Source organism: Physcomitrium patens, chromosome 18 (assembly GCF_059467195.1).
Source record: "Physcomitrium patens ecotype Gransden chromosome 18, ASM5946719v1, whole genome shotgun sequence".
Lineage (NCBI taxonomy): Eukaryota > Viridiplantae > Streptophyta > Bryopsida > Funariales > Funariaceae > Physcomitrium > Physcomitrium patens.
In genome coordinates, this window is record NC_143427.1 from 14,899,426 (window position 1) to 14,913,116 (window position 13,691).

Genomic DNA, 13,691 nt, shown 5'->3' on the forward strand with positions numbered 1-13,691 from the left:
AGGTGAAAGCCATGGAAGATTAGCCAACCCCAAAGGATGCTTTTGAAGTTTGTTCATTTTTAGGCCTTGTTAGATATTATTGATATTTTGTTTGACAATTTGTATACATTGTTATCTCATTAACGAATCTATTAGAAAAAGGTGCCTGATTTGAATGGAAATCGGAACCGCAAAATACCTTTGATAGGTTGAAGGATGCACTTATTGCTGCTCCAATATTGCAACCATATGATCTCAAGCTTCTTTGTATGCTTGACATTGATGCTTCTGACTTTGTTATTGGAAAAATCTTTCAACAAGACTTTGGTAGGAGCCTTTAACTTGTGGCATATAAATCATGCAAGCTGAAAATGATAGACTACAATTACTCTACACGTGATTGACAACAATTAACAATTATATACACCACAAAGATATGACAATACTATCTGTTAGAGAAGCCAAAGGTTGTTTGGATTAACCATCAACCCTTACTACACGATTTGTATCTGAAAAATATGAAATTACGACATCATTATTGAAAGAATAGTTGTAATTTTTTTGATATCCAGCTTAAATACAAGTAAGGAAAATAACATGCAATGCTAGATAGCTTATTGCAAACATTAGATTTAAAGGATAAATTGGGAGACAAGGGAGAAGTCTTTACTATAAGTAGTGTCATTTTAAATCTAACCAAAGAGCAAGAATGGAAGGAAGCTACACATTAGGATGCTTATTTCAACATAGTTAGCAATTGGTTGAAGATAGGCGATATACAATATCAAGATTACAGTCTTAGTAATGGGTTGTTCTATATCAAGAAGCAGATTTATATATCCAATAATACTATAATCTAGATCCGCATATTTCAAGAGAGATATGATATCCTAATATTCAGATATTTGAGGCGAGAGAAGACTCTAGAATGGATCTTAAGGACATGATTTTGGCCATATTTGGATCATAATATTTGAGCTTTCATATGCTCTTACAAATCATATTAATGCAATAAAGCATGCAATGCAATGTCTCCTATATTATTGCAGCTAATTTTACTATTTACGACATGTTGGAAGCAAGTAACTATGGATCTCATTATATGTTTGCCGTAGATGCCTTATAATCATATTGTAGTTGCCATCTATGTGGATTGACTCTTCAAACAACTTTACTTGATCATAGTGCACTTGGATATTGATGTCCATTGATTGTATGAGACTTCTTTGATATTGTCTTTCATCACCATAGATTACATCGTGTTATTTTTTTAAATCGAGATCCATGCTTCATAGGAAGTTTTTGGCAAGTCTTGTTCAAGCTACTAGGTACATGACTTGCTATGTCTACACCCTTCTATTCTCAAATAAATGGAAAAATAGAATATGTAAATTAGACCTTGAAAGATATGTTGCAAGCATTCATGATGGTTCATTATAATGATTGGAATGAATACTTGATCTTCTTGAAGTTTATTTATAATAATATTTAAGCAAGTACCAATCATTCACCATTTTTTCTTAACACCAATTAACATCTAATTACGCCAGCAATTTACCATTGTCCCATCAACACCAACAATTTGATAATAGAAGAATTTATACAATGGCTTATAATGGTGTCATAGTACATGTTTTTCTATCTAGGAATAGACTGGGTACTTGGTTGTAGAGAGCTTATTTTTGATTTAATGGCTTCTTACTCAACAACCAATTTATCTTCAATAGAAGATCAAAACAAATAACTATTTTTTTTTTACATAAATTAATCAAATAAAGCTTTTATATATCATAAACTTTTATACATAAATTTTGTCTATATAATCCAAGAAAAGTCTTTATATTCTTAACTATACCTTCAACTTCTTGAGTTTACCAAACTATCGTTTAGTTGGTGACTATAGTTAAAATCACCCAACTTGAATTTTATTTACAACAATAAAAAATTATCAAGATTCCATGAATACAGTAATTGTAGTAGTAATAGTAACCAATAGTAGTAGCAATAATCAACAATAGTAATAATAATTAACTTTGATAACAATAATCAATAGCAATAACAATAATTGATAATAGTAATAGTAATCAATAATTAGTAATAGTAACCAATAACCAATAATAGTAATCAATAAGTAATAATAATAACTAATAATCAATAATAATAATCAATAACTAATAATAATAACTAATAATCAATAATAGTCACCAATAATCAGAAACAATAACCAATCACCAAAAACAATAACAGTAACCGATAGTAGTAACAGTAATCAATAACCAATAATGATAACCAATACTAGTAACAATAACCAATAACCAATAACAATACCTCCTTCAAAATTATAGAACTTCAATACTCAGTTTTTTCCATCCAACCATTGAATTGAGCTCAAATTTTTTGAAAAGCCAGATAATACTCTTAACTTCTACCACACAAAAAATCAACCATAAATTCATTACTGAACTCCAAATGTTGTCTATTCAAAAGCAGGTTTGGTACATATCACCTTTACAGACATTCATATACTGATTTCATCATATCTCATTAGCTCAAAATTTAAATGCCACAAAACTTGTGTATAAAGTTTAGTAACATGAAAATATACATTTTTAGAGATTTTCAACCAAAATCTTGTCAAATTACCTAAGATATAACTCAAAACACAACGACTAGTAATTTGAATTAGTTATTACTCCTTAGATTCCAAGTGCTGACTTCAACTTCTAATATCTCCTTTGTTCCAGCTTAGAATTCATCAAGTAGTATATATAAAATATTGCTGAAAAAGTATTATGTTCAATTCTAGTCGCTAATCCTCTATTGTTTTTTGTATGCATGGATTATATTTAAAAGAGTGACAGTAGGTACAAAATCAATACCTCTACTTTGAGCACCTATATCTCCTTCATAATAACTCCAAATAACTCAAAAATTTCACCAAAACCATAACAAAATTTTTAAACTGTCAATTTTAGCCTTTGATGTTCAAATCCTCCTAAAAGACTAACTCTAATTTCTAATATGGCCTCGGGCAATCTCCTTGAATTCTATTGGACAACATTTTTGACCAATAGGAATAAGAATTTGTATCATCCATCTCCATTCATCCATATGGATGCCCTAACCACTCTTTTTGCTACCAAAATCCTTCTTCAACCTTTTTTTGTATAAGATTCACATAATATTTGCTCATTTTACTAAATAAATTATACATTAAGTATATAATCACATTATTTTTACATAGCAACCAAACCACAATACAATAATAGCCTTATAAGAGGTACGACACCGCCTCTTTATTGCACAAAATTGATAGAAAGAGTATGCGGATAAGACCTTGTGGACGGATAACCAAGTGTTACTCTCCAATGCCAACTCGTCACTTGTTACATCAATCCAAATCCATAAATTGGTACCTCGATGGCTTAAATCTTTTACATTTTTCTAGTGATTTTTGATGTTGTATATCCTCTCAAGCTTTTACGACATATTCAAGTCCATCCAATCTTTCATTTTTTGCAACTGAAGGAATTTCATACCGAGCCAAAACGCTTTCCGAATTGACATCAACGACTACCATCACCAGTTATAATTGATGACCAACAAGAATATGAAGTAGATAGCATTTTGGAGCATTGCTACGTTTTTGTGGAAGTGGACATCCATAACTTGAGTACAAAATTCTTTAGAAAGGTTATCCCATCCATGATGCAACATGGCAACTCTGACTAAATTGCATCCATTGCTAAGAGGCAATTTGTAGATATCATTGAGAGCAAAATGAGGGCGTTTTGTAATAATGGAGAGGGATTAAGTATAACAGGGTATAAATAAAATATTTATATTATTAACAAATAAGAATAGATAACTAAAACCATATTTGAAAAGTTATAGAAGTTTCTAGAATTGAGGTTAGATTAGTGGAAAAGATAGGACCTACTATGGAATATTCTAAAAAGAATTTAGAACAATTATCTAAGTAGAGCCTACTATAGAACCTTCTAAAAGGAATTTAAGGCGGTTATCTAAGTAGGATCCATTATCTAGGAACAATCTAAAAAGTTCCAACTTGAAATGTGAAACAAAAGTTCCAATAGTGATTCATCCTTCTCCAACCATTAACTTAGACTCAAAATTGGTGTGCACCTTGATCTTCAAGTCCATCAACACTATGCCAAATTTCGCCTTGATCCGACTAGTAGATCTCCAGATGTCACAGAAATCCTATCCAACCCCTAACTGCCAACTTATGATATGTTCTTGTACCAAAATCTAGATATCTCCCAATTGCATTGTTAGATTATTACAAAATCTCACATACATTGAGAAAATGTAATTATCCAAGCATTATCAAAATTTGGAATATAGAAGTAACACCAATTTTATGAACTAGCTGAGAGTGCTAGCCCTAATTTCATTGCATAAATCCCAAGTTGCTAATAAAAACCTTGACTTCCAACAACAATTGCTAACTCCTCCCAAATCCTATCAAAACCAATTTTATGTCTTTGAAATAAGCTCTAATCTAGCTCTCAAATTCTAATCTATAATCTTTGAATGAATCCCTATTTTGTCCTAGGTGGTCATTTTAGAGTCCGGAGGTCTGATTTTGATCCTGTCTCACAAACAGTCAATCCCGAGGTATCAATCTAGTATATCCTAAGGATTTTTTAGCCCAATCCTACCTTCAACTTAACCCTAGTATCAACTATATTAATTATTTACCTCTTTTAATCTGATTTTATTAATTTATGGTCTTTCTAAGGTAATAAAAGAGTCTCTATAGCTAGAAGGTAAAATTACTAATTATTCTTCAACCTACTAACTATTAAGATAAGAAAATAATCCAAGAGGCTTTTATAAAAGCCATGTTTAGATACCTTGAATTATTATTGAACCAAGATAATTAAATATTAATTAGAAATTTAATTTTGATTATAGTTTCACTATATAGTCGTATTACATCACGACATCGGTTGCTTAGTTTTGTCTTTCATATATCATTCTATTTAATTTTATTCAATTTTATTCTGGTCTAGTTTGTCCTACCTTATAATGAGGTTTTATGCTGCTAAGGATTAGAAGGGTCTAGGATACTTGAGATAGACTGGTTTTGTTTCATATTCTTTTTAAAAGAATGTCTAATAAGATTGTTTTAAAGCTTACAATGTTCATTAGTAATATAAGATAGTGGGTGAAATTATGCTTATCACTCTATGTTTTGTATAACAAATAGACTTGTATTTAATAAACGATTATAGGAAATTATTATACTTAGAAATGTAGACAAGAAGCAACATCTTTCAAAGTTTGTAATTGATCAATATAAAAAAACCTCTCTTGTTTGGCTTTCTATTTGAGATAATTAACAAAAAAATTAGGAGAAGAAAATATAAATTAGAATAGACATTTTTTTTAATAATATTATAAACAACAATGTTCCTTGAAATATGCTTTAGGCACTCCATAAGAAGTGATTGATATAAAAATTTGAAAACTCGTATTATGAAATATCTAAAATATCCAAATATTCATTCAATAAATCTATAAATAAATGAATATTAATAAAGGTATAAATTACCTTATACAAAAGCATAATATTAAAAATAACAATTTGATCCATTCTATAATTTCTTATCACTATATACTATTTTTGTAACTTTTTTTTACTAAATAAAAGACATAAACAAAACTTTTGGACTACAACCTTTCTAAGTGGACTTATAGGTGTCATGATCCAATTAGATTAAAATAATAATAATAAAAAGTCATCCTCTTCTACAAATCCTTCTTTATCATTTTATAATGTTCTTTAAGAAGAGTGTGTGTGTGAATCTCTTATGTAAAACTAGTGAGGAGGATAAACCGATGTGATAAACCAAAGGAGATAAATCTTATTTTTTTCATCAAAAGTGAAGCAAAAGTGGAACAATAACTCAACTTTTGATCATTCAGAGATCAAAATATGCATGCTGTTGCTGCAAATTTCATAGAGTAACATTGCGAGATCACTAGTTGTGGAGCTCTCAAGCATCACAATATGGAATGACATGCAACATGGAGTTTCATGTCATATGAAGCTGCAAACAAAAACAATGTTTTTTCATGGCCAATGACACGAGTTTTCATTAGTAAGTATATATTTATACATCAAATTAATCTGGATGCAGGCAAATCCCGAGGCGGTGCCACCACGGCAGGTGCGGCGGGTGCAGGGCTGAGTAATTCACGGAAGCAGCTCACCCATACCCAGACTGGTTTGTACCCATGAGACGGTGACTCATGCCCACACTGGTACCCATGACCACGAGGAGGACGGGGAGGAGGAGGAGCCCGTGTGCATCGATGCCTCCCTCCCTCGCTCGATACACTTCTGGATCGTCTGCCGCGACGCCGCTGCTGCCACCCAAAATTTAGCAACCAGAAGCTGCGACGAAATACGAAGGCAGTTTGGAGAGAGAGAGAGAGAGAGAGAGAGAGAGAGAGAGCGAGAGGCACCAAAAGAGAAGGGGGTTTAGGAAAGGAAAGAAAGAGGAGGGGCCGTTTTGTTGAATGAAGGGCTGGGCAATCAGTCTCTTGCTTGCTTCGATTCCCCTTTCGTTTGTATATTCTTCTCCAGCACTGATTTGCTTCGATTTCACCAGGTCCTCCATGCCATCCGACTGCTGACCTGGCTACGGTTTTCCAAGTGCATGGTCATCTCTCTCTCTACTTTTTGCGGATTATACTTTTTTGTTTTGCTTTGTGTACAAGTCGAGTTCTTTTTCTTTTTTTTTTTTTTTTTTTTTTTTTGGGTTGTAATTTGGAGGTCTTCGTGATCGATGCGGAAGCTTTCTCATGAGGATTGCGAGGATTAGGAGTTTGGAGGTGGATTGTGTTTGTTGTGTTGCGACAAATGCTGGTGAGTTTCGCAAAATTCTGCCGATCGTTCGCGCTGGGGGAGTCGGTGTGGGTGTGGAGATGGCCATGCTGGGTGTTCGTCTGGCGATGCTGTCAAGCAATGCAGGGAATGGGTAGCGAGGTGTAGTTTCTGGTTTCAATTTGGTTAGATAATGAGTGCGTTCGGTGGAGACGAATGCGGTCGTGTGCGCCGAATATTTGCGAGATTTCTGGGCTGGTCTTATCGTGCCTCGCTGGGGCTGACAGCGGTGTCGCCAACCTCGTGTCAATATCAAACAATCACGAAACTTCGATAAGATTAAAAATAATAGCGACTCCAGTGCACTTCCTTGTTTTAGTTGTTTCCCAGTCAAACGCTACAAGTCTCGGTTGACAGGAAAGGTTCTTAGCTGCACTTCAACCGATCTGTGAGGTTTGGAGTTCGTGTTACAGTGCGTGCTTGTGGAATTTTGAGTTCTGGCACGTATTTGTTGAGAAACCCAGTTCGATATCAATGAGGAATCTGTATCGCAGAATGCTTCTGACACTGTCAGGTTCTGTGTGACGCAGAGTCGCGGTCACAGCGAGGAGCAATTACGGTAATACTGTAGACACTAGAGCGCTTCTACTACAGTGAAGCTTTTGAGCGGAATTAGCTTTGCACGCGGACAGTCGGAGTCTACTTCCGTCCCTCACGATGCCGTCTACCGAGATCGTGAACGTGTCCGAGTATGAGGAACTAGCGCGACAGAAGCTGCCAAAGATGGTGTACGATTATTACGCCTCCGGCGCTGAGGACCAATGGACTTTGAAGGAGAATCGTAGCGCTTTCGAGCGCATCAGGTGAGTTGCAATTCACTTGCATGCTCTCTCTCTCTCTCTCTCTCTCTCGCTCTCTCTCTCCCCCCCCCCCCCCTCGATTGCAATGCTTGAGTAGCAATCAAAATTCGCATGAAGGCACGGAAGAACTTTCGCTAATTTGAGAAGGTTTCGCTTTTGTTGTGCCATTCAGATTTCGTCCCCGCATTCTTATCGATGTCACCAAAGTCGATCTGAGCACCAATGTCTTGGGGTTCAACATCTCTATGCCCATCATGGTTGCTCCCACTGCCATGCAAAGGATGGCTCACCCCGACGGTAGCTGCTCTTCTCCCCTCCGCTGCAAATTCTGAATTGCATCAACGACGTCTTTCTCTTCGAATTTTGTGAGTTAATATGATAATGTGATTGAGGTGCAGGCGAATTGGCTACTGCCAGGGCCACCGCTAAGGCCGGCACAATCATGGTAAGATTATCTGTACAATCAGAAATCATTCTGCATGGCGCTTCTAATGATTTTTTTTGGACCAAAAAAGGATACCAGAAAAAAGAAAACAGGCACAAAAACAAACAAACAAACGAAGAAAACCGAGGCAACGAAGAAGAAAAAACGTGCTTACGAATTTAGTGATGGATTTGTTAACTTGTTGCAGACGCTCTCCTCATGGTCTACCAGCAGCGTGGAAGAGGTTGCCTCCGTCGGCCCCGGCATCCGCTTCTTCCAGCTCTACGTCTACAAGGACAGGAATGTTGTGGCCCAGCTTGTGCGCCGTGCCGAGAGGGCGGGCTTCAATGCCATAGCGCTCACAGTCGACACTCCTCGTCTCGGACGCCGAGAGTCTGACATCAAGAACAGGTATTGTCATGCACTCACCCTCGCCATGCATTGCCCTCATACAGCAATCAAAATTCGTGTATAGAAAAACTCTCAATTCTGATTTCTCAGCACGATCACTTAAGGGCATTATGCCTCCAACATCTTTCCCATCATCCTGCAGATTCGCCTTGCCGAAACACCTCACCCTCGCCAACTTTGAGGGGCTGGACCTTGGACAGATGGACAAGGTAGGATCATTTGGATCGATGCCTATTTGCCATCTCCTCTCTTCTTACTGCAACGTGTGGACCTTTCTTCTGACGTTTCTCGAATGTTACAGCCTCTGACTTCTCGCCACCACACGCACTTACCTCTGTATGCGGTGGGTTTGTATTGCAATCACACAGACCCAGGATTCCGGATTGGCTTCCTACGTCGCCGGTCAAATCGACAGGTCTCTGAGCTGGAAGGTGCGTAGCTCAACATGCTATCCCTTATCAACGGCATTGCATATTATGCAAAAAGAAATAAAGCAGTGTTTTCTTCTTCTCTGAAAATGCTTTTCTCGTTCTTTCGCAGGACGTGAAATGGTTGCAATCGATCACCGAGCTCCCTATCCTCGTCAAGGGAGTCATCACCGCCGAAGACAGTACGTGTCCTCTCCGCAAGCTAACTCTTCCGCAGAATATTTGCAATCAACTATCCTCCAATGCAAGGACGCTTTCATTGTGTAGTGACGCCTCTTACTGACTCATCCATGGCTCGTTGGTGATGTCCACAGCCAAGCTTGCAATTCAAAACGGCGCAGCCGGCATCATAGTGTCAAATCACGGAGCCAGACAGCTCGATCACGTCTCGGCAACGATCTCAGCTCTTGAGGAGGTTACTCACTCACTCACTCACTCACTCACCATCAGTTCATTCATGTGCAGCACTCAAACCCATTTCTCGCAAGAAAAATTCTATATCCACTACGCAAAAACCTGCAGAATGTGTTCCCAGCTTTCCATCCATTGTGTGCCAGGTCGTGCAAGCCGCAGCCGGTAGATTACCCGTGTTTCTGGACGGAGGCGTGCGTCGCGGGACCGACGTACTCAAGGCGCTCGCTCTCGGCGCATCTGGCGTTTTCGTGAGTAACCCTAATCCAAATTCCACCTTCTCCAGTAAAGAATTTCACGGCATGGGAGTAGGATTCCAGTCTTGAATCGCGCCCCTCCAGCTCTTTCTCTGATTGTTTTTCGCTTGCACAGATTGGAAGGCCCGTAGTATTTGGGCTCGCATGCGACGGCCAGCAAGGAGTCGAGAAGGTCCTGCAGATGCTACGAGACGAATTTGAGTTGGCCATGGCGCTCGCGGGCTGCACGAAGGTCTCAGACATCAGCCGAGCTCACGTTCAGACCGAGGTGGAGAGGTTTCACGCAAAGCTGTGAAGCACCGAGCAAATTGTTTCTCCTGCAATCAAAGCTGCGGCCGTCGTCGATGGGACGCAGCTTTCTACACCGACAGTGACGACGATCGTCGTCGTCGTCGTCGTCTTTTCTTTTTCTCGTCTATCTTTTCCTTATTCCGTGCTCCCTTCTTTTCTTTTTCTTTTAGCACATCAAATGTGATGCGAGAAGTAATAAACAAATTTGGGTTTGGATATCATTTAATGTCGGTTGGAAACTATTTGCATGGAAGTTCCGAGCATTTGAATTCAAAATTTGCAAGGAGTTTAGGCATTCTTGACACTTTTCATAAGATTTGAATGTTGTTCAATGATATTGATGTGAATGTTGAATTGTATTCCTCCAAACTAGTGTTGTAGCAACTAGATCACTAAGGTGTGTGACAAACACAATAGAAGAACTCTTCAATCTTTATCAAGAGATGAAGCATGACTAGAAGTCTTCTTATAACAAGGGCAAATCTAATCTCCTGAAAGGAAAATCGAAAAAAGTAGTGTCAAGTATGTCATATATTACCCACGTTAGCCTTGATCACACAAAAGCATAATAGAAGTTTCTTTATTTTCACCACATATAAAACAAGGAAGACCAATTGATACAACTACCAATTCAAAATGTATAGAGTTAGCAATAAGAAGATGACAAGGAGCATAATTCTTTGAATGCTCTTGGCATAATTAGAATTAGCTTCTTACGTATTGAGTTGGGTAAAATTGGCTTTTATCCATATAAAAACTAATAAGGACTATAAGATGCTAAAAATACTTATCTATTGAAATAAAAATCCATCACAATCCACGACAACATCAAGTCTAAATCACAATGCTGCCATGAAGTAATCTATATATATGTAAACTATGTTTGACAATTTGAACAATGTGCTTAGTTAGGCCATCTATCTTAGGATGATTTCTAAATATAGTATAATAGTTTGTTAAAGCTTTAGTATATAAAGCTTCAAAATTCCAAAGAAACTCTCTTCTTTCATAATAGGTAATAGTTAATTTACATTTAAATTGATAATGCATGCTTGATGCTCAACGTCAAAGTCATATTTTTGAAGCAATAAAGCCTATCTTGAAAGCTTGCCAATAAGCTACTTCAAAGGTTGATGGTCAATTATCAATATAAATGATTGATTATACAAGTATGTTCAAAAGTGAGCAATGGCCTAAATTGCTGCCAAAGCTTCTTCTTTTACTCCACATTGCTATTACTTCTAGAAGTAAATACAATAACATATTTCCATCCATTATCATCCTTCTATGTCAAGGCTGCTTCCAATTCTACTGTATTTCAATTTGTGTATAATTAAAAAGGTCTATTGGCATCCAAACATTGAAACATTAGAGTTAAATCCAACTTTTACTTCAATATATTAAATATATATTTTTATGTATGATTCTAAGTCCATAGTTGATTTTTACTTGTGAGAATACTTAAAGACTTGGCAATGATGCTAAAGTTTTTAACAAACCTTTGGTAGTAGTTTGTCAATCCTAAGAAAGCCTGAAATCATGAAATATCACTAGGTATTAAGATTTTTTGCAAGGCATCTACTTTTTTTTGTTGTAAGCTAAGACTTCATGGAATAATCATGTGATCTAAGTATGGTAATCATTTATGGAGAATTAACACTTTTCATGATATAAGTACAATCTTTGTTATCATAATTGCTTAAATATTATTTATAAATGCCTCACATGATCTTATGAGATACTACTAAAAATGATAACCTCATCAATGTAGAATCTAACATTTGACAAGCCAGATAAAACTTGATCCATCATCCATTGAAATTCAACTAAGGCATTCTTAAAACTAAATATAAAAAATTCCAATTATAGAATTAATCCTTGTTATCCTAATCAACTTTTTAAAATATTGTCTTCATCCAAACTTCAACAAGTAATAATAATTGGTGATAACCAAATTTTAAATCCAAAGTGCTAAATACTCAGGAAAATCCTACTACATCAAATAGTTTTTCTAGCATTAGTATTAAATATTGATGAAATTTAGTCTTACAATTAATTAAATAGTAGTCTCTATACATTTGCTTCTCTATCTAATTGCCAAAAATATCCTTTATTGCAAGTATGACTATAGCACAAGCATATTCACTATTGGAAAGTTCAATCAAGCTTGCAACCAATAATTCTTGACAATGAGCTTAGATACTAGCTTTTTTTGAGGCATTAAGCTTGTAAGGTCATCAAATGATTGAATGATCATTTTTCAATTTGATGTGAATAGGATTGTCTTTATAATCTTTAAGATCTTCAAGACTAAAAGCAAAACAATTACAATATAAGCAGATAAAAGCTCGTATCCTTCATACTTTGACATCTGTAAGATATGGCCCTAATTCCAATGGCCAATGATCAAACTGTGTGGTCTCTTCTATCACTAATGGAATACTATTATATACTAACACAGCCTTTAACTGCTAATTTGTTGAAGAAATAACTCCTATGTCCTCAACATCCTCACTCTAACTAAATGAAGGATTTCATTACCATAATATTTATAAATATTAGAAATGTTGGTAGAACATGGAGTATCTTTCAAAAATAAATCTCGTGAGAGAGTCTCTTAAGCATTTGTTTTCTCTAAGTCTTTAGCTAAAACTACAAAGACATATTTAGCTTGTAGTTCATCAATTGTATGTCTTTGTAAGCAAAAAAATGACTTGGATTCCTCAACTTTAATAAATTCAGGATCAACTACCATTTGACCATTATACTTTGACTTTAGAGTACTAATATGGTCATAAAGATGCTTTTGAATAATAATACATATGCCAAAAATCCATATTAAAGTTTTGAGGACCAGAGCCTAACTTAAGAATAAATAATGTTGTCTTTTAGTAAGATCATAAGCAATTGTCGTACTAGTTAAAAAGCCTATGGTATGTTCTCTTTTATTGACATTAGGTTCTTCATAGGTTTATAAATTGACATTTTAAACTATATCAAGTCTATGTGCTTGAAATACAAATGATATTGAAAATATTACAAATGTAAGAAATGCACGACAAGGTGGTTCCAGCTTATTAACCAAGGCAAGAAGAAATTCATTAGCCTTAGTAACAATCAAAGAAATTTAATTATCATCCAAGATATCATCAACATGGTGTCCAAAAGGTCGTTTAATTCTAGAAAAAACTTTTGTATGCATGTAAAATAATTTCAAATTAGTCTAAATTAAACAAAGTCGATAGGCATAGGAGTTTAAAGCTGCAACATTTGTATAAGTTGAAAGACTAAGAAATTTATTAATATATTAATAAGACTCCAATACTAGTATTCAAATCTCCTAGAATAATAGTACATTTTTATAAATGTATCTAGAAGGTGTGATTTGATATGTAAACGACCATTATGAGAGCTATATCAAATTTGTAAATAAATTGAATCAATGATCATCTAATCCTTGACTTGCTCCATTACAAGAATGACCTTGATAAAGCCATCCAATAATCAATAAGTCTATGTTGCTTAATATCTTCAAATCTTCATCACTAATGAAGGTAAAATCAAGAAGAAATTGACTAAAAAAACTAAGAATGGCAAGAGGTTGTAGTTTTTTAGAATACATATCCAAAAATCTTTAAAAATGATATTGAGTTTTTTAATTAGGTATAATTTTAGTATCTACATGAATATACCATCAAACTATAAGCCAAATTTTTAATTCTATTGCTAAACTTATATTAATACCTACAAAGAGCTCTAGAAGGGTAATAC

At 35.4% G+C, this 13,691-nt stretch overlaps 1 protein-coding gene across 6 annotated transcripts; it reads left to right on the forward strand.

The window, feature by feature from the left end:
* Nucleotides 1-6,329: 6,329 nt before the first annotated feature.
* Nucleotides 6,330-10,141, forward strand: LOC112295015 (glycolate oxidase 3). 6 transcript variants are annotated; one of them, XM_024546105.3, is made up of 11 exons: nt 6,330-6,623; nt 7,429-7,701; nt 7,871-7,995; nt 8,097-8,143; nt 8,331-8,533; nt 8,676-8,742; nt 8,902-8,964; nt 9,074-9,143; nt 9,276-9,376; nt 9,519-9,623; nt 9,745-10,141. In XM_024546105.3, exons 2-11 carry the CDS (start codon nt 7,556-7,558, stop codon nt 9,922-9,924), a joined length of 1,107 nt encoding a protein of 368 aa, XP_024401873.1. In that variant the 5' UTR covers nt 6,330-6,623; nt 7,429-7,555; the 3' UTR covers nt 9,925-10,141. The 6 variants fall into 6 exon arrangements, with proteins under 6 accessions (XP_024401873.1, XP_024401872.1, XP_024401874.1 ...); XM_024546104.3 differs by having other exon boundaries at nt 6,347-6,674; XM_024546106.3 differs by having other exon boundaries at nt 6,523-6,667.
* Nucleotides 10,142-13,691: the final 3,550 nt, after the last annotated feature.

Excerpts from the sequence above, each read along its gene's own strand:
- LOC112295015 (XM_024546105.3), top strand. The coding sequence starts at position 7,556 with ATGCCGTCTACCGAGATCGTGAACGTGTCCGAGTATGAGGAACTAGCG. Across the intron at positions 8,144-8,330 it reads CTAAGGCCGGCACAATCATG|ACGCTCTCCTCATGGTCTAC; the intron begins GTAAGATTATCT and ends AACTTGTTGCAG. Across the intron at positions 8,965-9,073 it reads ACAGGTCTCTGAGCTGGAAG|GACGTGAAATGGTTGCAATC; the intron begins GTGCGTAGCTCA and ends GTTCTTTCGCAG.